This window comes from Manacus vitellinus, unplaced genomic scaffold (assembly GCF_001715985.3).
Source record: "Manacus vitellinus isolate BGI_N305 unplaced genomic scaffold, ASM171598v3 scaffold_12_pilon, whole genome shotgun sequence".
NCBI classification, from domain to species: Eukaryota; Metazoa; Chordata; class Aves; order Passeriformes; family Pipridae; genus Manacus; species Manacus vitellinus.
Genome location: NW_021938949.1, coordinates 7,324,707 through 7,350,768, shown reverse-complemented (window position 1 = coordinate 7,350,768; position 26,062 = coordinate 7,324,707). Strand labels below are relative to the sequence as shown.

The following is a 26,062-nucleotide window of genomic DNA, read 5'->3' as shown; positions in this document are numbered from 1 at the left end:
TGAGGTAATTCTTGAGAAAAAATACAGTTGAAAGGGAATGTTTAACTCATTTGAGAAAACAAGCATAATATTAACCCATCTGGAAAATTTAGTGAAAGAATAAAGCTCACAGCAAACTAAGAACTGAAGTCAAGTCAACCTAGAAGTCAGGTCAGCCCACAACTGCCTTCTCTTTCCCAGTGTCTTGTGTGAAGTGAAAACCACTACCAAGAACTCAGAAAACATCTGACAGCTTTGAAAGCAGCCTTAGCCTTCAGCCAAACAAATGGGCTTAGAGAAACCCATGTGATGAGTAAACTTGTCTGCATCACACCGTGTTGGAACATTTACCTTTTCAAATGTAATAATCTTAAGATTTTCCTCCCATCTGAATATTAAGAGTCACAACATTATTCTCCTTCAAGGTTAGAAATGAATAAATATTTAAAAAGACAAGTTGGTCCTGGCAAAATAAGACTTGTTGCAAGGAAACTAATTCCTGTTTAAGTTTGCTCAAATTTAAGTTAGATTTTCCCATCTGCAACTTTTCAGTTGCTTCTTACCTCAGGACTGTGCCTGTTACAAGCACTGACACAGCCACAGCTTTTCCACTCTGGAGCCTGCACAAAGAAAGCCAAGGGGCTGCTACATCAGGCAACTACACAAAAATACTGATATGAACATCTGCAAGCTTCAGAGAGGAAGAAAGATTCCAGATTTTATCCAAATTAACATGAAAGGACAACGGAACGGGACTTTTCTTTGACCACATTTCCCATGGGATTACCAGCTGAAGTAAAACATTGCTTGTTTTGACATGCCATTACAGGCTCAAAGGGGATAAGAACTCCAGGGAATCTGCTGACTTTTTATGGGTACAAACAGCCCTTCAGGTTTTATTCTTGGATAAAAACTATGACAAAAATTGCACAGTAAACTATGTTTGAGAGTTACCTAAAGGAGAGCACTACAATATCTTCGGTTTGTCCATGTACCCCACTGTAGTAGAAAAGATTCAATGTCTGTACACAAAAAAGGCACCTGACAGAGATTGAGAGCACAAGGAAATTCAGAGTTCAGATCAACATTATTCACAGCCTCTCACCATTTTACACACAAACCACTGCCCAAAACCGGCAACTCCAAACTCAGCCGTGCTCAGAGTTACATGTGCATTACTATAGGCTAAAGATCCCATTAAGACACAGATTAAAGGCTAATTTTACAGCAAGGTCTTGCTGTCCAAACACATCAGTGCAGCTGGAAAAGCTGGGATCTCTAGGGTGCTCAGTCTTCCTGTAAGGTCAGCTGTTGGGACTAATCAAGCAGCTGCTGTGCTACCAAAACCTTTGCTTAAGAGTTTGATCAGCTTTCAAACCTGTGAGTGTAGATGAAGCCCTGTCACACGAGATACTGAACCTTCACACATGCTGCCCACTGTGAGAACAGTGCTGGGTCTCCATGGAGTACATCTCACTCGAGCACCCACTGTGCAGATACGTGGTTGGGTGCTCCAGCACAGGCTGCTTCACCAAGGAAAGCAGTTTTCCCATGATGGAACAACCTTCGCCTATAGTGCAAAATAAACCCTTCTCCATATCAGCGAGGCTTCAGCTTCCCATCCCATTCACTCCAACACGAGTTTCCTCACACAGCTTTAGATTTCTGCCTCAGGAGACTCAGGCAAAACCTTCAGACAAGAGCTGTGCATCCACCTCGGTAAGTGGACTGTAGACCCTTGGCAAAGCTGAACACGCACACAAGATCTGGTTATATTCCTAAGGGTTAACAACAGGACTTCCATTAACATTCTCCAATACAGCTGCCAATCTCATTATGTTTAGATTAGTTTGATCGATTCAGCACCTCCAAACTACAAAAAAAAAAAAAAAAAAGGCAGTTTGTACGACTAGTGTCTCTGAAAAATGAGTGTATTCACTTAAAACAATGTGTCTTCCATACATGGTTTGTCAGAGATTTCTTTTTTTCTAAGAAGGCAGAAGGTGGTTGTGTTGTTCAGCGTCCCAAAATTGGTACAGAACCTACCATGGCCAGGGTTCAGTAGTGTTTCTAGTCCAAATGATTCAGTAGCTAACATCAATATGTGACTCCTCCGGCCTATAGCTCCTGTTTGGACTGGCTAGTTTACAGCATTCCTGAGCCAAGTAATTCGCATGGGTCCTACACCGCATGCAAGGGCCATAAAGAAAGGATAAAAACTTTGATCTAACCCTCCAGCAAAATTGTAACAGAACACTGGCTGCTCTCCTTCACTGCAACATGATATCCTTCAGGTTCTCCTGCAGGATGGTGTCCTTCACGGCGTGGAACACGAAGCGGATGTTCTCCGTGTCTATGGCCGTGGTGAAGTGGTGGAAGAGCGGCTTGGAGCGGTTCCTCCTCTTCCTGTCGAAGCACTGCACCAGGTAACGCTGCACGTCCTCCAGCCGGTGAGGGTCGCCCTTGAAGTCCGAGAAATACTTCTTAATGCTGACAGTCTTTACCTTCTCAACGAGAAGATCCATCTTGTTGAGGAATAGGATAATAGAAACGTTAAAGAAAAGCTTGTTATTGACTATTGTCTCAAAGATATTCATGGACTCCACGAGTCTGTTTGTGCGCCTGTCTTCCATGAGAACCTGATCGTATTCGCTGGAGGAGACCATGAACAGAATGGAAGTTATTCCATCAAAGCACTGGAACCATTTCTGACGCTGAGATCTCTGTCCACCTACATCCACCATCTTGAAAGGGATTTTTTTAATGATGAAATCATGCTCTACGATCCCCTTCGTGGCTTTTCTGGCCAGCAAAATATCTTGTTTGCTGGGGAAGTAATTCTGGAAAAGAAAGGAGAGAACTGTCAAAAGGAGTTCTTCAAAAATGCTGTCCAAGGCCAGAATACTGAAGTAATGAGTAAAATCATCAGGAGCCATGTTTTTTAAATTATCAGGTGAACAATGAATACTCAGCTTTAAAATACTGGACTGTTGACCATTTAGCTCAACACTGGTGAACATCTAGAAGACCCTGAGACATATACAAGAATAAAAATATAGGACTAATCCACTTGTTCACATTTTTATCCTTCAAGCCTCTTGTTTTCAGGTTGAAGTCTATGTTTTCATGATCAAATTCTTAGATAGTGTTATTTCCACTTAGTGTTCAATAAAGCAGATCACCAAGTCATCACTGAAAGGATTTTCTTTTTTAAAATCTAGTTTTTCACAGTTCATTACTCCTAAAAAGACCACCTCAAAAGCTTTAGTGGAAATACTCCTTCCAGGTTTACACCCCCATGACCAGTGAGTACAGCAACACATTCTACCATAAGTTGTGGTCCAACCTACCACTGTAGAGAGATTTGTTCTTCAGTAGCTTATCACTGTTACTATTTGGGAAAATCATCTCCCTTCTTTCCCTTCCAAGTCTCCTGACAGATGTTTCCACTATGGATTTTGAATCCTAGAAGTGCTAGTAATGTTTTTAATTTTTTTAAGGTTCCGTTCTGCTACCTTAAGTAGCACCAGCCACATCATGAAAAGTGAATGAGATCCAGAGACCGTGCAGAAGGGCTGATAAAAGAAAATATGTGCATAAATACAACTTCCACGATCTGTCAAAAACGAATAAACAAATCCTAAGCTTCAGTTTCATAGGCTGAAGTTTACTATTTCTGGAGAAAGAACAATGGAGTTATTTACTACACTATTATTTAAAAACAACAAAAAAGCCCAAACAAAAATCAATGATCATTGCACACCCAGGCTTCCACTGTCTCTTTGAGCTCTCTGGTTCAGAAAGGGAAGGTGGTGTCTTACCAGCTGACCGATGCGATCCAGGTTATCCAGGAAGTATTTCACCGATTCACCCTGTGGAAAAGGAAAGAGATGGGAACTAAGCTTGTTTCTAGGACAGCAAATCCAATTGAACTAAGGCCTTTTCACTTTCCAGCATGCACTGAGGGCTAACAGAGCAACATCACAAGTGGAAGCTTGGACACCATCCCGATACACTTCAGGGGCTGGAACAATACAAGCATTACAGAACCTAATTCACAAAGTGCTGATAAGCAAGTGGAGCTGCCATAATATAGTACTAATGTGTAGGAAAGGCAGAATTTCTTCTAAATGCAGTTCTCTATTAGGTCTAGAGAAATCAAAGTTGAGTAGAGATTTGAATAAATGCTCAAATCTATCCAGTACATCTTCACAATGAAAAGGAAGTGTCATTAAAGTCAGTTCTTTGACTTAAAGAATTAGGGGTTTTTTCCCCTTGTAAGATGAATGCAGTTAACTGACACTGAGTGGGAGTAAAACGAAACACATTTCTAAGAAACCAATGTATTTTGTTTAAAATTAACAAAGGCATATCCTAGACTGAGTGGCACATCTTCAGGAAAGAGAAAGATTTAAGTCACCCACAATTTGTAATGATTTAAGCTAGACTTGCTTGTCACAAACAAATGAAAAAAAGGAACATTCTGAAGGACTTGCTCTTCTACAGACAGCTTCCCTTTTAGGCTCAAGAGTTTAACAATGTATTTGCTCATCTTGTACAAAGTTTACCAGTTATATTGAGAAGAAATAGGCAGCATTTACAGGGAAAATGTATTCTTGTGTGAAAATTTCCTCTTGCATAAGAGGTTTCTGCAGACTGCTCTGGGGTGAAACTCTCCTTCAAACACTTCCCCTGCATTTCTTCAGATGAAGATCTGTTCAGTGAGAAAGTATTCTTCATTGTCCAGGACACGTGTCTTGCAGTTGTAGCCATGTAATGAGAGTGATAAAATGGAAAATCCTGCTGCCTTTTAATAATTTTAGGCAGCAAAACAAATTCTTTATCACAGCTGTGTCAGCAGTGACCAAACTGACCGTAGGTGCCCTCTCCAAGTCACTAATTCAGAATGGAACCTTCTCCAAGTACCAGCTCAGACTCCAAGAGCAATATAAATTCTTAAATCACACCTTCTCCTCGACACCACAGGCTTGAGGCAGCAGAACAGAATTATTCCCCTGCAGTACAACTGTAAACAGATGCCAAGACAACAGTTCATTGTGAGGAATCAGACTGGAGATCAGAGGATTCAGGGTATCACACAAGTACACACTCCCAGCATAAGGCACAGACAAAAAGGAGCTGGAGCTGATTATTTCCTAACATTTAAAACTAAAAGTGTCTTTTCATAAAAGGAGAGAGAACACAGTATTTGCAAAAGACTACCATGTATCAACAAAAGATTTACAGTGGATTGCTAGCAGAACAAATTGTCTTTTTTTTTTGAGAGAGTGGTAGTGGGGGGGAAAGTTTCCAAAGAACAATTGCTCTAAGAGCTTCCTTACGATCATGAATTTTCATAAGGTGAAAGTAATTTCCTGTATTTTTTGGCACTCTGTGGATCAGAAGAGATATCACAGACTGCATGAATAAGAGAAAAGGGCTTCCTGTACAGCATTAGTCATGTTTGGGAGATGGGAGAGCCCAAAAAGAAAAGATCACTGAAGCTACAAAAAAAACCCTTCTCTCTCTATTGTGCTCTGTCCCACACAGTGTCTTTAGATGTGCAAAAATACTGCAAAGGGGCCATCTCTGATACAGCTTCTTCCTATTTTCTAGCAGGAACCCAGTTGCTTTAAGAGGCCTTGCTGTCCATCCACCCTCCCACGCGGAGCAGGAAACAGCTGGATGCCTTAAACTGCTGGGACACACAGGCAGGATCACCTGATTTACAGCTTCTGCCTCCCCTGTTTTCCACCCCACACATCAATCACTTGGACATTGTGCACATTTATAAGAAGGTAAGAAAATAAACTGATTAATGAAGAAAAAAATGTTCATTTTTGCAGGGATTTAGGGAAAGCAGGCTTCTCTAGTTTCTTACACAGCTCTTCCTAACGCTCCAATTAAGCCAAGTTAATTAACTCTGGGAAATTTTAAGCAGGAATTGCAAAACACTTGGAGAGCTGGGTAACCAAGTCAGGTTGCTGGAACAGGTGTGAGCACCATATGCACGGTCTGACAGATCTGAAGGTGCCTGAATATTCTCTTCTAGCACAGAATTCAAAGACATCCAAGTACTTAAGTCAAAATATCTGTTTCCAGTCAAAACAACAAACCCCCAACAAGCTCCGGAGGGTCTGAAGTTAAAAAAAGCTCAAAACATTAAAGCACACAAACATGAAGGGAGGAAAACCACCCGCCAAAAAGCTCCCAAAACAACAACCACCCCAAGCCCACCGCACACACTGAAGAGCTGCTTTAATGATTCCCTGATTAAGTCCTGAGTTATGGCCTAAGGAAGGGTGGATTCAGTTCCCGCTCCAAAGGCTTCTGGAATAACCTTGCCCTACATCTTAGTCAGATTCACAGAAAACTGGGATGTTCTGGGAAGTGTGTGGGGCATTTCAGTTCATCCACAGGCAGCACACACAACTGATTCAGCACTGACTTGATGAGCAACTTGTAACATATTTAAACGAGGAAATGACGGAAACTCCAGGTTTTACCACTGTTCTGTGTTAGTATTTTTAATCAGAACAATTATACTAACTGAACATTCCTTTCTATTCCAATTTTTCCTTGGCATCCAGAGAAAATAGACAGCAATATTAATCAGATCTAGAAGGCAAGTTTATTTAGCTTTACATCAAGGTGCACTTGAATGCAGTTTTGAATACCATTGATAAATTATTATTTATGCAAAGCTACCTCGTGCTTCAGGTATTATAAACCCATACAAACGTCTGTGGATATTTATATGTATGTATATAAAAATACACACCCACAAAGAGTTTATAAATCAAAGCAGATTTTCCATTCAAGGCAAATTATTACCAAAATAAAGTATCAGCTGCCCATCTCATATTGAATTATTTTTTTCTCTTGAAGACACTGACCATAAAGAAGCTGGTTTGGCTCTTTTGGGGTAAATTCTTAGTGTTTCTCCAATATCTGTCTGACCATTCAGCTGCATTCAAAGCTGGCTTAGCACTTCAAATGCTCTCCTTCTCCAGATCTTAGCTAGTTATTTCTGGTTCACCAGCACGACTTCCTATAAAAGTGGCAGCAAATATTTGCAATTGATTCATCAGATACTAAAAATATCTTTATGCAGATTGATGACTCCAGTTTCAGTATTTTAACAGTTCTAGTGAAAAAGAGATTTTTAAACTCGCACTCTATTTTAAGCCACGTTTGCAAGTAGCAAAATAGAAAGCACACAAAGTTATTTATACTATATGTATATTATTTATACACTATATGTGTATTTATACTGAATGTAAATACCTAAATATAATCACTTCGTGGTGTGTTCACTTAAAAAAAACAAACAAAAAAGGTCCAGGTCAGATCCTTTACAGGCTGGTGTTGGGAGAAAAACTGTTGCAGCTCAAGAAACTTCCTTAGATCAATGACATTCATAGAAGGTTGTTGAGCTTTTCAGAGATTAATAAAATTCAAATCTTGTTGTATTTCGTTGTTAGTACACTATTTCCTTTAAAATATATTCTAACAATATTCATAAATAATGTTAAAATATTAAAGGCTTAATTTCAACCATCACAGTACTTAGATAGGAAGCCCCATCACATCACAGTCCCAGCAGAGTCTGCCAGTGAAGCACACATGCACTGATATTTCTTATTTAGTTTATTTTTAACAAGTAGTCCATTAGTATTTTCACATTTGAAAGTTTTAACAGCAAAGCCTGAGATGACCATCATGTATGTGGCTGTTGACACAAACCAGCTAGCTGGTTTTGGTTTTTTTTTTTAATCCTCCTTGATTATAAATCAAGATGTCCAAGCATTGTCCTGCACAGGGAAGAGTGACCTCTGAGTTATGAATTTTACATAATTCAGACAGTCCTTCTGAGTGCACCAGAGCACAGACCATTAGTCCTGAGCTTCTTCTCCCCACACAAGAGTTACCACAAAGGCCTGGCTGACTCATCCTCTTAGTGCTCATCTCCTCTCCCTCTGCAGTACATATCCTCTGAGTAACAGTTTTGCCAACTGGGACCAAGAGAAGGAATAAGAGATGCTGTTCCCATTGTTCAGTAGGATGAGTCACTGCACATCTGGGAACTGGGAGAATCAAGAAACACAAACAGAAGGCCTGAAATGAGCCCACAAGTTCCACAATGCAGCATCTCTATTGGATTTGTTTTTCAATTACTATTTTTTTAACTGCCCTATCTGCAGTATGAAGTTTGGTGAAGTCAGACAAAATAGTACAATTTGTTTAAAAACTGACTGGTCGAGGAGAAAGGGAGGAAAGTTAAGATGTAAACATATATTCCTGCTTCCTGTAATAGTCCTCCGAAACTCTTTTTATATGCTAGATTATTTTGACCACGGCACTCTCAAGGGGCAAAAGCCATGAAATTAAGGAATTTTTAATCTCTACATTTTGTACTATGTTAATGCCATCTTAACATTAGCTCCAAACAAGTCACCATGAAAATAACTAATTGAATTCAACATCCCTGTCCCTTCAGGCTACATTGGGAGGACATAGGAAATCTCCACACAGAAATATTATAACTAATCTGGCATCACTTCCTTTGCCATTGATAGCCTCATTTTGGGCAGGGTTCCCAAGCAGTATTCATTTCATGAAAATAAATGCACAACAGATCGTATGCAGATTACTTTAAAATACCCACAGAAACTCAGTAATAAGACATGTTCTGCAAGGCCAGAATTTATCAACTTCTCACTCAGCCAGTTATTCAAAGTGATTCTTGGTCAGATCATAAGGGGCAGTGAAACATCCCAGTGTTCAGTTCCCTGAAATACTGGCTCATTTCAAACTTTTCCTTCTGAAAAGCAGTTCCTCTGAATTCTGCTCTGAACTAAAAAGACTTGAAAGGGGACCCTGTGTTCCAAATTGGCTTTTTTCCTTTCCTTGTCCCAAGGCCTTTTTGACATAATATTAATTTAGCCCTTCCTGATCATTCTCTCTCTGGCTGCTAAATTTAGAGTGCACAATTTAAGGTAGACCTGTCAGTCTCAGCTTGTTTCAGATGATGAATTAAACCACACACAGGAAGGAAATGCTACGCTTCAAGGAAGCATAAGATACACATCTAACAGAATTCCCACAATGGAGATCCAACAGGAGTCTCACAAATACTGCAAAACACCCATAAAACCAGATATTTTAATTGCCACAAACTGCAGCTGAATCTGCAAGGTGAAAGAACAGTGATCTTTCACTGTTGGGAACCCACCCTCTGCTCAGGAGCTGTAAAACATTCAGCAGCAGGGCTGAGAAACACAGAGGAAATCCAGAAGGACACTTGGGAATCCTCCCAGCCTTTAAGCTCTGAGATCTCAAATACACAAATACAATGGACTAAAAGCACTGACAGGTAATTTCACCCAAAGCTGGCCTTTATATAAGGCACCATTCCATTAGGGCTGCCAGAGACACATACAGACAGGATGTAAACTTGCAACCAAAACCTTTGTTTTTCAAACACCAAGACATCATTTTTTCCAGCTTTCCTGGGATGTCAATCATCTGTTGATTGTAAGAAGTTTGAGTGTTACTATTTCAGATGTTTTATAAAAGCAAGAGGCCCAAGGGAAGAGCAAGGTTACGAGCACAAGCCGGATAAAATAACCAGGAGACAAGCATTTGAAAATGTTGGAGATGTTACATCAGCCAAGTTTTTAGAACCCAAAACCTCACCAGAAAACAGATACGGGAAGGACTTTCTTTAGTGAGCCCTACTGGACACAAGCAGCAGGTTTAACATCCTGCCTCCAGAACACACACATCCTTTGGAAGTGAGCACAGGGACACGGTTCCAGGTTCCACACCCTGGTTCTGTCCAAGGGCTAAAATTCGCATGAAGTTTAGAATTTTTTGCAACAACAAACAAACAACTCCCCCTTCCCAAACCAGCAGGCTCCTTCAGCACATTATTTCTGAACTTGCACTTCTTTTCAGCCTCACTGGTAGCAGGGCACGGATTTACTACAGCCAAAAGCTGTTCTCTTCTCTGTGACAGCTGATGAATTAAGTATTATTTTCCAAGGAGGTGAGCAAGTCTGGGCTTGTTCAGAATTCCCTCCGAGGATGCTGAAGTAACCTAAATTGCCCCAAAAAGCTGATGCCCATTACACCATAATTCTGTTCTACATCCTGTCTGGGCACTGACATTTATTGACACAAGACAAACATTAATTTTTCATTCAATCACCAGCTCCAAGGCAGAGACCAACCACTTCTCCATATTTAAGCTGTACAGAATTTTAACTATCAAATCTCTCCAGTGTTATTTAACTTCCTCCTTAACAACAGACTGAGCTCCTGGCTCTTATCCAGCAACTCCAGGGCTTATCCAAGTTGCTGCTATCTGTACCCTACCAACACACCAACTACAAAAAAGTACCATTTGGTTCTAAACTTCTAAAAATTACCTCTTCTTTCTACTGCCTAGTTGTACAGCAGAGGTATCAGATGTTGAAGTCTGAAAAGATTTTCAAAATTCACTATTTGTCAGCTCAGTACAAATGGACGACGGAAGAATTGGTTTGTACACATGAAGATGGGTTTTTATAAACCCACATGGATAAAAAAAAAAAAAGGTGATAAATATGTATTTGATTTTCCCCACGAAGTTTAGGCTAATCTGAGCTCCCACATCAGTGCTAAGATTTGTGGATCCTCGTGACTGGAATTCTATCCACAGCTAAGAAACACTCCTAACAGGAGCAGAGTTCTTGTGCTGAAGGGTGACTCTTAAGATGTGTTAGCTTTTTCCAGAAATCAAGCACAGCAATTCTTTCTCAAAGTGCTGCAAGGGAAAAATGAAGTTACATTTTTTTCCTGAAATGCTACGTGTTTCTACATCAACAGGATGTAGATGAGATAAATTACTTTTGGTGCTATGTTAACAATTCTGTCCATTTGTCTCAAATATGCACAACAGCAGCAATGCTTCCAGCAGGAAAGGGACTTTCTGTTAACAGACTAAGGCAGGCTCATCCTTCACTCTAAGCTTCAAGAAACATTAACAAAAAAAATCCCTATTATTTTGATTTTACTCCTACTTACTGTCTTCATCACTGCTGTTCCTGCTTCCCAGATTTGCAACGACTGGAAGAAAAACAGGTGCAAACAGCAGAGAAAACAGTACTGGCCACAAAGAAAACACGAAGATGCAGAGTGCAACGCTAACACGCGAAATTTTAGCTTTGAAAACATAAATCTAGAAAAATCCTTAAGCAAACTTGCACATTAGCCACTGACTTGCAGCTAAGAAGAGTGAAGGAGTGGATGCAAGAGGATATGTACCAAATTCGCATGGAAGAATGTGTTTAGACAATGAAGAGAGTTTGACTGCTGTGTCCAACATCAGCAGCGAGCCCGGCTCGCACACACTCATCCTGGCACGACTGGGCGACAGACCTACTCATAAGCATCTCATGAAAGGATTCCTTCCTGTTTCCCTGCCAACTGTCTGAGGGAATACATTGTCTGAGGCTGCTGCCAGAGCCCTTTCATCTCACACACCGGAGGTTCTCCGTGAAGCTGAACGAGCACACGCCAGCCCAGCTCCTCACTCCCGGCGCAGTCGGCTCCACGCCCCAGCGCGGGCGGCTGGGAGCTGCACTGCTGCCACAGCTCCAACAAAGCCCTGAGCTGAAAAAGGAAGGATGGGTCCAAGATTCTGGCCAATCACTAGTAAATTATCCCATTTATTCTCAGTGGGCAGCTGTCATGCAAAAATGGGCATTTTCAGAATTTAGAAGCAACGGGATGTTTTTACATCACCGGGAACGATGCGCAATCCCGTTAGTCTGTGTCCCAGTCCTGTGCTTTGTTCCCAGCAGAGCAGTATGAAAACCTGAAACTTGCTTTGTTTACAGAAGACATCTGCAGAACTAGAATAGACACTGACAATAAAAAAGTACCTTCTGAATTAATCCAGTCAGCAGTACCGACTATCTGATCAAGACAAAATCACAAGTTTACCAGCGAGTTTCCCTTCCAAATCTTATCAGATCGAGGGATGGGAAAGAAGTATCTTAGATCTTGTGGGCTGAAAAGGCAGCTAACACCAGCCATCAGAGAATGTTGAGCTTGGACTTTTCCATGGCAGGTGGCCAGCTGGAAAACTAAGCAACTTGGATGCACTTACAAAAGGCATAACCTTGAATATCTCGCAGAACGATGCTTCCTGCTCCACTTACACACCAAAGATCTGCTGCAGTGCTCTAATGCTCCACTTTCTGTGGAAATAACAGCTCAGACATGTTTTACTGAAATTTGTCCATGTCTGGTGTTAAAAGGTGACTATGAGGATTGGAAAGTGTCACTTATCCCTTATAGTGCTTTAAAAATTTGGTTTGAACAAGATTTTCTCCTTTTGTCTGTATGTATTCAACCAAGAGGTTTTTAGATGCAATGCAGATGAAAATTACAGTCCTGAAAGATTCAGAAAGCTGCTCAGTATGTGAAAATTAGGTTTTAGGTGGAACTCAACTGACATAAAATGCAAGCTAAGTCTTAGTTGCACTCAGGTGTGCTATTTAACAGTTTGATTGCTATAAAATCAAGTGTGTAGAGAATAGAGTGCAGAAAAAAAATTAAATTCCACCTTGCTGACATTACTCTGAATTTGTTCCCCGTGCCCATTACCTCAGCACTTGGCAGGCTCAACCACAGAGAACACAAGGCTTGCAAGTCTGAGGGACTCCTCAAGCCAGTTTCCACGTCTGATTTTCAAAATTCATTTGGCCCAGAAACAAAAACCTCCTTTTTCCAATAATAGTTTGGTATTTGTTAATTCTAAGAGACTGATCAACTCTGAAGTTTATCAGCTGTTACTGTGTTTGCTTCCCCAGTGACTTTCAACTCAGTGGAAATTCAGAACATGCACTACCTTGCTCTCAGCACGATGTTACTCAATGTCTTGTGTTCACTCACATCAAGACTTGTATTGCCTTCTACCAACTCTGACCTTTACACACACACCTGTAAATCCCCCAGATCATGAGTGATCAAGCTGTCTCATGTTTCCCTCTGGAAGTGACTGCCCTCCCCACAACCTCATCTCTCCTGCTCCAGTGCCAGCCCCGTGTGTCAGGTCCAGCAGATGAATGAACCTCAAAAGAACTCTGGTGACCTGAAACAAACCTCAGTTTCCATTCACAATCAGGTTAAGTGTTCACTGTGATCAGACTTACAGTCATTATCTCAAAACTTGTTTTATTTATTCATATCTAATCACATCATACCAACTATTCTAAATATTCTCTCCTCTTCTAAAGATTGTTTTGGCATGAGGAGGGGAAGTTCTTCCAAATTTGCACTTAAACCTTAGTTCTACTGATACTTCAGTATGAAGGTTTCAGGCACACTGAACTGCTTTTTATTTATTTTCAGAATTTGTTCTCTTTCAGATCTGAAAAGAAGTCTAAAGATGAAATAAGTGATTTGAAATAAGTGACAGGTTCCATCCTTAAGGCCTCATCCACACACAGAAATTAATCAAGCCCCAGTGGAAAATGAAGTGGGTTTAACAAACTTTTCCAAGCTGTTGAGCAGACTAGCCTATTAAAAAAAATCCTAATTAAAGCCTCAGTCACATCCTACTGAACTGCAGAGAGGGCAACAGTCCAGCCACGTGCACGGCCAGCTGAACTCCCTGCAACCAGGAATGCATGTGCTGGAACAGGGGAAAGAAGACAGAAAAAGAGGATAGAGTAGGTGGCTCTTTTGTCTCCGGCCCACATCTGACATCATTACTGATTCAGTGCTGTGCTCTGACCAGACTGAAACTACATGGATCAAAGTCTTGAATTCAGAGATGGAATTAAATGGGAAAGAGTTCCATCCATAAAACACTGCTTTTTCAGTTTGAGATTTTACTGAGTTTTCCAAAGTAGAACTAAGCGAATATCAAGGAAAGCAAGTCAAATTAAGAGGCTTTGGGGGTGGGGTGGAGAGAAGACCTTCTAAGGACAAACACCAGTAGTTTGTTCAGGAGTAAAGCCAAGTGAAGCACAAGTCTGCCACAGTCTGACTGCAGGAATCTGTGTTGTATACAGAGGAGACATTTGAAAGGTGTCAATAAATTACTTCTCAGAGCAACATGTTTTCCACTTTCTCAAACAGAAAATCTTGCATGATGTTTCCAAGAAGTTTTCCTGCCCTCCTCCAAATACTAAGTCAATAATAGAGCAAAACAGGTTTACTCCACAGAGCTGCTTTAGGTATAGCTGCAAAATAACGAGAAGGTGGAGGCCATGCTGCCTTCTGCTTTTGGGACAGAAGCCTTCCAAGCTAGTGCAGGTCCAGAGAAAGGAGAAAGTGAAGTACTGATCGTCTTCTTTGAGAAGAGACCTCAACAACTCTGCTCCTTCCATCAGTGTTCAATCCTCAGCTGGTCAGTTTGTGGAAGTATGGAGCAGGGAGATATTTTCTGCAACAGGATCACATTTAGATGCATCTTAAGTCATCCCATCTATGAAACCCTCCTCTGTTGCACAGCTATCGTTGCACATAAACTCAGAAGTCAAAAGCCAAACACTGTGTTTCTTCCCTCCCCCTGCTCACCATGTCCTCCTCCACGTTCAACACCTGTGAAACAGAGCCTGGATTCGAAGAGTCCGAACATTTCAGATACTCAAAAAACTTGGAACACTAAAATTTAAAAAACTAATTTTTGAGGTACAGGCATCTTATTTTAGCACCAGGAAAGATCTATAGAGGAAAGGAGCCATCATTTGGAAGAGGGATCAGTGAGACAAAGACATCGTTCCTTGGCATGTACCAGGTTTAGGCGACTTGTGATCACTTGTGATGCCACTTGCTCATTTCTTCACCAACACCACAGCACATCCCTGCCTCAGCTGTGCTTACCTCAGTTGCAGGGTTGCACTCTGTCTCACATGAGCTTCCCAATTTACAGCAGGGTTTCCAAGAAAACCAGTTGTGCCAACATAAACAAGAGCACAATGCAAAGCAGAACTCCCCAAACCACCATTTCCTACTGCTCCCCGTGATTACTCTGTCCCAGAGGTACAGCCCAAGGGGAGCTGTAAAACACTCCATGTTTAGGGCAAAGCAGGCTTGTCTGGGAGACAGCAGGAGCAGGGGAAGAAACAGAAGAAAAGTAGGTTAAAGCCAATTACAATCTTTTCAAGAAGTCATTGCAAAAAGATCAGGAGAGTCAGCAAGAATAAAACATCACCAAGAGCAAGTTACTGCTGCCTAACTATCCCACCTGCATCATCCTTTTCAGCTTTCTGCCAGGTCCTGCCTTTTAAAGAACATGGGTTCATTGAACAGAATGCACTGTCACAGTGACAAGAACTACTTCAAATCTGTGTTAAGTATAAAAATACAGAAGATATGCCAATAAGACTTCCTCATAAAAACAGACCTAGTTTTGTTCATCTGTTCTTGTTACTTGTTCTTGATCCTACATAGCTTCCTGTAAACTAGGATATTCAGGAAAGCCTGAAAGCATTCATTACCCATTATCCTATTAAATTCAGTGGCCCCTTTGAAAAATCCAAGCCTTAACCTCTTACTGCTTTTTCTCAAGGGAACCTTTTAGAGAATTTTTAAAGACACTGAAATCACCCTTGCTCGCTGTCCCAATTCTAGGTGGAGAGAGCACAAGGTTTGGCACCAATAAAAAGCTGAACTGGTACCAAAAGAAAGCTGAATTACTACAAAGAACATATAAATGAGGTGCAAAAGGCTGACTTGTAAAACTGGAACTTTCTGAAGTGCATTGTCAGCACTGCTGTTCTGAGCACAGAGCGAGCCACGTCAGGGACACAGCTTGAACAAAACCAGTCACCTCTTCTTGTGCAGAGCCTTTTTTTTTTGGCCTAATTTCCTGAAACCAGCCACAGGGTCAGAAAACTGCTAATATAGCACACAGCAAGCATCAGGAACTCTTTTATTTCACACACCTAAGCCAGTCCTTGCTGGATCTTCAAGTAGTGGATATAGGTTTCATACACCAAAAACTTTTAACACCCATATCATGGGAACACAAACACTAAAGTCTCCTTTTCAGCTGTATCTTTGAGACTGATGGGTTGAAACCAGTCTGACCAGTGGAGCCCTTTCACTAGAAACCATATTCTTTGATTGTTTTTCAACAGATAAATATTAATATATGTGTCTCTGCATAATGCAGGTATTTTTATTCCAACTAAAAAGTTGTCCTTGTGCTACCATGGCTTTAATGTACACATATGCTCATGACCTAATATATGAGCTCTCTCCTGCTTCCACCAAATTTCAGTAGGAACTCTTCATTAGACTTCCCAAGTCACACAAAGGATGCACCTTTAAATGAGCCTAACTTTTCAGGCTTCTGGAATATATTTTCAATACTGGGAATCTCTAGGGAGATACCGGTTGCCAACTTTAAGGTCTCTTGAATTATTGAGATCCATTAGGAACTTTCTGAATATGAAATTAAATAGCATAATCAAAAGCTACAGGCTGCTCACTGGGCTGGATTTGCCTCTGCCCAGACCTTTCCTGCACACTAGAAAGGGATAAAGAGATTACTCCAGTGGTTTGTAGCTGCAGTTGGGTACTGGCTCAGACAGCCTGAACTGAAAGTTTCCTTCCTTGTTTCTCACAGCATGTGCCAGCATTTCTTGATGGGAATGCAAAGATTAATTACAGCTGTACTTGCTCTGAACAAATCCTCATATTCAATACAGTCCTGCAAGATTTAGAGTAGCACTAATTAGGGCTTAGAACAACAATTCTGCAAAGACAGACACACCGAGTATTTTTTCTAATTATTTTAAGCATAATAAAATTAAAGCTCCTTTCCAGAAGTAGGGTGGCATTTATTCTCAAGAGCTGGGAGCCAAAAGAACTTTTCCAGTCTAAGAACATTAGATTTAGTGTTTCAGTGCTATTGCTGAAGGTTAAGACATCAAACTATAACTGCTTCCACACACATACAGAGAGATAAGGATGAGCACAAAATCTTTTGGGACACACAGACAGTTCTCTAATGAGCTCAATTACCAAGAGGCAAAGACAAAAAAAATTTTGTACTTGGCAAAATACACAGCAGTAAATCTTTAAACCAGAAAAATGGCAATCATTAGGCAAGATGCAAACTCTTCTAATGAATTTTCAACATGGGAGCTGTAAATATGAAGTTGTTTCTCTCATTCAGCTTAACCACACCAAAAATACAGTCAAGATGTATTGGCATCCAAGGGCCAAAAGCAAAAAACTCCTACAGGAAGCCTTACCCAGTACTATAAAAATACCAGGCTTTTTAATCTACCTCCAAGACTAAGGAAGTTAAAAGGTAGGGCCACACAAAGTCTGAATTTCAGCCTTTTGGTACCCACAGACAGCAGGGCATTAATGAAGTGCATTAACTGTACATCTTACAGACTCCAGCAGTGATTTTACACAAAGTTTTGCTCTTTAAGTAAAATAAAAATTAAAAAAAATGGAAAGTGCTGGGAATTCACTGTACAGACTACTAGGACAGCCAGTAGCACAGCTCTTTTTACTCAGCATCCATCCCAGTTCCCATATGGTAGGCATATCAATTTCTTGTTATCCACTTATTTATTATGTATGATCTGCTCATTACTTTCCAACTTATCCTCCCAATTCCATGCAGGCTACATTTCATCCAGCTGTTGCACTTTGTCATAATCTAAGGCCAGGAGAAATTCATGACAGGAATCCTTTTTTTTTTTTTTCCACAGAGAATTTAACACAGAGGATTTTAATGCTTGGTTAAGAATTCAGGTAGGTACAGTAACAGATTGCTGTTCTCTAACACTTTTCCATTTGCACCGTTTTAAAAGAAGTCATAACTCATGACCTTTCTGGTTCTTATTATTTCTCTCCAATAGCAGAAAGTATTTAAGAATGGCTAATAACTGTTTTACCCATCACAGCTTTCTGCTTGAGAGAACAGCTCCTGTCCCTGAGAAAAGATACTGCACGAGTGGATTTTGCTGGAATTCAAAATGATTTGCAGTGTAAAACAATCCACAGCCTTTGATTCTCTGATTGGTTTTGAATCCAGTCAACTTTAAATGTAGTTCTTCTCACCTCTTGCTCAGTGGTGCTTTAAGCTGAACTGAGACTCCCAAGTGCAGAATTCCTTCCTAGGGGTGACAGACAAGGTGACATCTCCAGCTCTGCCTCCTGCTCTCAGCCCAGTCCTCACTTGGAATCTCTGACTGTCAAGACACGCTGGCACAGCCAAACCCCACACAAACGCTGCTCCAGGAGTTCTCTGGTGGCAGCAGGCCCATTAACATATCTCATTTAAGCATTTATTTTTAGAATACTGCAAATATATAAGGAGATTGAGGATATAACTCCTGTGGATGCAAACTGACAGACTCTAGAGCGTTAGCCAACACCCACAGAATTGTGTGTAAAGGTTTCTAATAAAACCCAAACTATAACTCACTGACTCTCACCTCCTTTAACAAAATGCCGCTTTTGTTAGAGAGTTCTTACTTAAGACCCTGATCTGAAAAAATTTTCCTATTTGGTCATAGAGACAGGATTAGAAGCCAGGGACTCCAGCTGCTAATCCTTCCTGCTGCAGACCTGCCACGATGCTTTGCCGTGTTATACTTAAACAAGCAATTAACTTCTGCTGCTGTAGGAAGATGAGTCAGACTCCATAACTTGACCATAAACTTACGAGGTCTTGGGATCAGAGAACAGAACTAGAACTAAGAATTTAAATCTGGATCTCTGGCACTTAATTGCCACAGTAGTTGCCTAAAACTCTGCTTTGATATTTAACCAAGGAGAAACATGTCCATAACTGTCCCTGCTGTATGAGTCCAGAGCAGGGTATTTTTCATGCTGCATTGATAAAATCTGCAAGATAATAACCTTTTAAATTAATCTTACATTTTATGTCAGATTAAGCCACTGTTTCAAAATTTTAACATAAGAAAATCAGATTATATAGGACTGTTACTATTATTTTTATAACAACAAGCAAGTGGCAAATTTAAGGGAAGGCTTAGGTTATATATATACATATAATACAGCATTATCATTCCTTACATGTCATAGCTAAAATTCAGACAAGCCTATTTCCCACCCACTTGTTTACAATTAGCTTTAAAAAAACCCAAACCTTTTAACATTCTTAGATACAGACTTATACTTGACTTTCAGCACTAATGGTGCAATGCAATTATAAAGCATCAAGGCAACAGCAAATGTGAGTTTCTGCTTTGTAGCACTACTGTCAATCCCTTGGTTTTTAAAGAATTTTGTGGGTTGGAGTGGTATGGCCCATCCAGATCTAGAAAATTAAAAAACCCACATAACTTCCCCAGCAATAATTTAGTTTCACAGGAGTTCTGCACACTAGGAATGCCCGTGTAAAGCTCAAAAGCAACTTGGCAAAGAGTTGCTGCCTACTCCCAATTACATGCATTAAATGGTAACAAGATTTCCCAGGCTGGTGCTTTGAACAGCGTGGTTATTCCCTTTGTACAATTCCCCAGCATTGGTCAAGCCCCACTGGATTTCACTGATGAAATATGAGAGTTTCATGGCTCTGGAAAAAAAAAAAAAAATCATCCTTGCAGAATAAGCAACATTCAGAGTCTCTTGTGTAAGCTCATGTTCAAACAGTAGTTTGCAAAAAGAAGAGCTCATGTTTGTGTTACAGCCAATGGGATAAGCTGGGCTGGGTTTGACACTCGGTATTTCCTCAGGAGAAAGTGCATTAGCAGTGTGTTACATTGATGCCAGGCACAAGCACTCCTGCATTTCAGGGCTGTGCCATATGTGCTCAAAGAGTAAATTGCTTAGAAACATGCTTTTAAGGCCACCTCTACTCTGCCATTGCACCTTAAAGACAAATCATCAGTTGGAAACTTTACACTTCAGGATTCAAGAAATCTGTTAAAGTGCACTGAGTAATTCTGACAAAACGCAGCCCAATCCTGGAGATTTCTTTGAACATGCCACTTCAAAAGTCACCTACTTCTGCTGCCCCACCTCTCAATTCACTTGGCTTCTAGAGGTAGCCTAATGCTGCCACAAAACCTCCTCGAGCCTCAGCAGCTGCTGTACAGCCCAGCTCCTGATCACATCACTGCTGTACCCAGCACTTCCACACCAAAACAAAGATATTTCAGCCACAGTTTGTCCACTCTGAATCAAGAATTAGTGCAAAAGACTAGTGCCTCACCTCCACGCTGCCCAAAACACACAGTTGGCTGCCTGTGAGGTTTTGAAGCCATCAGCTCCTTGTATAGGGAGAAGGCAGCAAAAAGCTCTACTAACCCCAGGCTGTTCCCTGTGCAGCATTTCCAGCACACTGTCTGTTCTGGCAGGCACAATTTAACCACTTCCATTTAGTTCAAGTGTCTGCTTAAACAAAAAAAATAAACCCCATAGTAATTTATAGGGGAGTGACCCATGTCCTATTACAAACACCCTCCAACTTCCCCCCAGCTCAAAACACCCAGAGAATGGTGAATCGATAGGAAAAAAAAGGGTCTTTAAAACATTTTCCAGTCTTCCCACATCCACAGCTTCAGAGGCTCTTAGTATTTGAAGTATTAATGGAAATGTTCCATACAATTCCCTGTGCACAGATCTAAAAATAGGTATGGACACAGTAGTAAGTTTTTGTCTATATTTGCAAGACTCTTACTTCCCTCTCAGGAACCACGACTACCCATTAACGCTGACATTTATTATTTAAAAAAGAGGAGCTATTAAAACACCAGAAATTCTTTCAACAATTCAGTGAACATCAGTAATAATAATACATCAATAGCAACCATTAAATATCAATTGATATTCTGGTGATGGATCACAAACATATTCTGAATACTAGGAATGTCAATTTTTCTTTAAGAATTGCTGAAGCCAGTTGATGGCCTTTGCAGATCTGCTCATCATCAGCTTAAGCTCTCCAGCAGAGCCAGCACACAAAATACATCTGTTCTTACTGTGACAAAAATACCCTTTTTTTGCATGCCAAGCCCTGTTTGTCCCATCTTTACCCACAATGACATCAAGCATGCCAAGCTGCAAGAAGTCAAAAAAGTATCTAACCTTGCTTCAGATTTTTTGTTCTGAACACATTAAAGCTGAAGTGAATGAATCTCACATTCTCCCACTAAAGACCGGGGAGGATGAAAAAGACCCAAAAAAACCAAAACACCCAACAAAAGAGAAACCACCTGACCAAAGCAATTCCTACCTTGGCCTCAGTGTCCATGGTTTGTGACTTAAACAGAAACGTCATTTATGGGTGAAAAAAGATTGCAACTGAGCTCCTAAATACTTGTTACTGGGCTCAAACTGAAGATACTTCCACCTTCCAGCTAAATCCTACTGGAAATCCCAAGGCCCTTTCTCCAGAAACCATTCCAAGTGGGATTTGTCTCCCTCTGGTGGCAATGGAGGATTTACAGCCAGTTGCCCAAACTACCACAGGCAAAGAACAAACGTTACGGGACGTTTGGAGACACGTGATCAGTGTGTTCCTTTCCACCATACAGACAGAAAATGGGGTGGGATAATGAGGGGAAAGGAGAAGGGGGAAGAATCACATCCTGATTACAAAGGAATTCCTATTCTAGTGGTTAAAAATGAGGACAGAGACGTGACAATGTAACCAAACATACAATGAGGCTTTTGTCTCCAAACTACTTGGCTTGTGTACAAGGAACAGAGGAACTTGGGTCGGTGGGGACTGGCTGGGGCAGGGGAAGAGGGAGAGGCTGATGTTTGTGAAAAGAAAGAGAAATTGGTTAGTCTGCTTTAAGAAAGGCTGTAAAGAAAAAAAAAAAAAAAAGAAAAAAGCAGCCTGCTATTGTAGAATCCACCCACTCGCTTCTGAAACGCTCAAAGACCCAGACAGGGATTTACAACCAGCACTTCTAGGCACTGAGTGTGAAGCAGAAAACACTCAAATGCCCAGAGGCAGTTTGTGTGGTGCCAGAGAAGCAGCTTTTAGATTGCACAGGGTTATGGTCAGAGCCATTTTCTTTCAACAAGTTTGTTACTGCTGAGTCAGTCACTGAGCTTGGCATTACAGACCATAGGAAGGCACCTGCACACTGTGATTTTCAGCTCTAGTTAACCAACCAACATGTTTTACTTTTCATTTTTAACAGTCACACAACTTCCTGGAGAAATAAGAGCATTCAAAAACAGGCCAATAACCTTACAGCCTAGAAGCCAAAAAAATAACAATAATAAAAAGCTGGTGTTCAGTTGACTGCAAGACCAGGGTGAAGGAAATGCAAGTGCTGAGTGAGGTTGTTTTTTCAAACAGTGTCGAGACACATTCAGAAAGATCACAGTAATGTAAAGCTTAAAAATTCTGGTGATAATTTAAAAACTATTTTAAAGATAATAAATTCAGTTTAAACCAAGCATATTCCATTTAATACCTCACTTATACTACAGAAGAAAGAGAGTGCTGATGCAGAGGTTTTCTTCAGCCTTGGTTAAAATCAGTTCAGAAAAGATTTATTTTTTCAGAGTCCACTATATCTGGCTTCTATTTATTTACACGAGTCTATATCCAGCAAGGGTTTAAACTAAATGAAGGTATGGGTTTATACATATCATATGCAATTACAAATTAGGAATCTCCTTAAACCACCTCTTTCTTTAAAAAGTTATGCAGCTTTAAACTTTTTTTCTTTTTAAAGGAATTGGACTGTTGCTGATTCCCATGTATTCAGGGAATCAGACTCCTGCTGAAGCCAGCAGCAGGGCATGGAAACTTGTTCAAGTGATTAATTTGTTTAGTGATCAATCCAGAAGCAGCATTTGTATCCTTGAGACCAATCTACTCCATTTAAAAAACTTTAATGTGGCAAGTGCTTTTTTTTAGTTACAGCTGAGTTACTTTCTAATCCCCTGGTGTTGCAGCCTGCACAATAAAATAACAGCACCCAGGATTTTCAAGTTGTCAGTGCCACAGATGCTGACACTGGGACTGAGTTACACACTGTTTCTGTACTACCCACAAGGGAACAGGGCTGGTGCCTGCAGCAGTTCCAGCTGCCCCAGTAACATCACACAGGTTATGGGAATGCCACCCAAAAAGAGGCACCATAGAACTAAACCACGATGTTGAAGACGACAGAACATTAAATGATCACTTCCATGTCTGCTTTATTTTTGGTTTTTTTTTTTTATTTTTTGGCATTTCCTGTTTAACCCTCAAAGCCAAAGAACGCAGAGGTAGAGGCCTACCACTCTTGGAACACTCTTTATCCACCAACTGGGCTCTTTTTTCCAGTTTGATGCCATTTTATTGTGGGAATGAATCTCCCACATGATCCCAATCTGAATCTCCCTCTACAAACAAAATCCATGCTTGATCATAGCATTTCCCAGGAAAAGGAAAAAAAACCAAACAACAGTCTTAACAGGCTGCTGATGCAACTATTGCTTACTATACTGGATTGCCTTGGCAGTTGTATCATGATAATTTCAAGTTCCCTGTGGCACGAACCATCTTTTTACTCCACATTTGAACAGTGCTTAGAACAGCAAAGTCTGTGTCTGCAGATGCAAGGAATAATGGAACAATTAATCCATCCTCTCTCCCCCTCTGCACATCCTTCCCCCCGCCCCCCGTGCTGTAACATGGAAATTGTTTCATTTTTAGCCTAAGGAAGTGAGGTTTATACAATCATCCTGTGACAGCTTTACCTCAGCATTTCATTTATTCTTGAGCCATTTGGCAGTCGCACGACGCTTCAGAGACAGATTTCAAAGATGTGCAACAAGACTCAAACAGGCACCTTATTAGTGGAGACAGATGAGCACCTCAGGGCTGCAGCACGAGTTTAACTACACTGTTAGACACCAGAGAACCCACAGAGAGAAGCAGCACGAGGAGACAATCAGAATTTCACTAGTGAGTTTCTCTACTTCTCCTTTACCTAGATTTGTAAAAGAATCTAAGGGAGACTGTGCAAAGCCATGTTTCTATCCTTTAATTCCTCTAATGAAACATTAATAACACATCCAGGCATGAAGAGTTTCACCTTGCACTGTTTGTTTTTTGGTTTTTTTTCCCAAGAAAACGTGAATACAACTTGGGGATAGAGCACCCCAAAAAATGAATTCTACGTGCAGACTGAAGCTTAAATAATATGCTAAAATAATAAAATAGATTTATTAGAAGAATTAGGAAAAAATCCTATATAATTTTCCAAGGACTAGTAACCAGTAACTAGTAGCTTGTTTCACTGAACAAGGAAAAAAAAGAGAAAAAAAATCATCTCCAGCTTGTACACGGGAAGAAAAAGGAGAGGATTATGAACAGCTGTCAGAAACATATTCCACACCAGAAGTGCAGCTATTTTGGCACAGGGGCATGAAAACCTCACAAGAAAGCAGGGAAGACAGCACATTTTTACACTCACTGTCATCTTTCAGCTGCTTATCCAAGTTTCCCTTGCAGACGTCAGGATGAAAAGAAACAGCCAAAGAGCAGCAGTGGGATGGGTGCTGCATTCACTTCAAAAGAGCTGCATGCAGGAGGAGTTTGCCAGTATCAATACACTGCAGGCTGGCAGGGCTGAGAAGTTACAAATTAAGTGTGCCTTCATCAGTGACCTACTATGCACAGACCTACTGAGCTGCTAAAATATTTTTAGTTCGACCAATTCCTGCCTTTTTTGGTTCCTCCTGCTCTTCCAGTTTATCCAGTCGTGTGCACTTCTCCACTCCCTCTTACTGCCATGCAGTTTTTCGAGTTTGGCTCCAATTACCACTTGTTTCTGCTGCTGGAGTGCTCAGATTTACAGCACTACTGCAAACAGCTCAGGGGGTGGCTGAATGGTGCACGTAGTGAGCACTCCTGCCAGCTGAGGAGAGATTTGTCCAGCAGGGAACTCTTCCTGCCCCCGGGAAGGTGGGTGTACTCACCAGCTGGTACTCGCTCCGACGGCTGAAGGCTTCCTTGATTCCCGAATCCCTCCAGAGCGCGCCCAGGGCAGGTACATAGAGCTGGAAGGTGGCAGGCTCGATGGGCATTCCAGCTTTGTTTTCAAAGGCCATCAAAAACATTCCGTGCTTCTCGTTCTCCGTGTACTGCCAAGGGATCCCCAGCTTGTCCCGTGCGTCCACCAGAACCCTGCAGCCCTGAAGGATGATTCAGATAAGAAAGTCAGTGATAAAAAGATTAAAGTGCAAAAGAACAAGGACTTGAAGGTACTAGAAGATTATTTTTTTGACACTGTTCTGGTGAGACTGAACTCAGCAGAGAATCATGTTGTTTATTGCAACATCTCCAACAGAAATAAGATAGAGCTTGCTTCTGTAAGCAGCTTAGCCACAAAATATTTCTCCAGGTGGAAGAAGTATTAGCAGCAACAGCTACTGGCAACAAGCAATGCTGCCAACAGATAATGAAAGTAAACATCAAATGAGCAAGAGAAGTGTCTGGGAACTGACGTGTAGTTTTAAAGTAACATCATGCCTGAAACCATCTTCTTCCACCTTTTATTTTTTTTTCTTTGCATTTGGGTTTTAGATACCAAAAGGAACATCCTGGCATTCTCAAACAGCAGGAGATCAGAAGAGCACTAGAGGACTCAAGACACTGCATAGATTTCAAGCTCCTAAGTTCAGAAAAGCAGGTGCAGTTTTTCCTCAGAATCAGCTTTCTTTTTGAACCAGTCATACATCTGCTAAGCAATGTGTGACAGGTAGGCTCTGGTACTCTAATTCTGGAAAAGAAATCTGGAAGCAAAGTGATCTTGTTCTCATATTTAAGTCAGGATTACTGAGCTGCTCATTTTAACATTTTGCAGTTTTTATGGAAACTTAATTTCATATTCATGGCAGCAAGCCAAACACACAAGGTTAAGTAAATTTGAAACTTCAGTCTTGACTCTGATTTCACCTGTACTAAAAAGCTTCAGATTTCTCAATAGTGAGCACCATTTTAATAATGGACAGATCTGTAAATGGTGGTTTAGCATCTCAACTGCCATCAAACTCACAGGTAAGATCTGTGGGTTATAGTGAACTACTTTTCTTATTGTGCTGATCTTTTGGTTTTATAGATAGGAAAATA

At 40.8% G+C, this 26,062-nt stretch overlaps 1 protein-coding gene across 1 annotated transcript; it reads right to left on the bottom strand.

Moving 5' to 3' along the window:
* Positions 1-841: 841 nt before the first annotated feature.
* On the bottom strand, positions 842-25,137 carry GNA12 (G protein subunit alpha 12; the record flags this gene model as incomplete). Its single annotated transcript, XM_029957833.1, has 3 exons — positions 842-2,819; positions 3,801-3,851; positions 24,910-25,137. Coding segments are annotated over 3 exons (849 nt in total), but the record flags the coding sequence as incomplete, so codon positions are not given.
* Between the last annotated feature and the right edge of the window lie 925 nt (positions 25,138-26,062).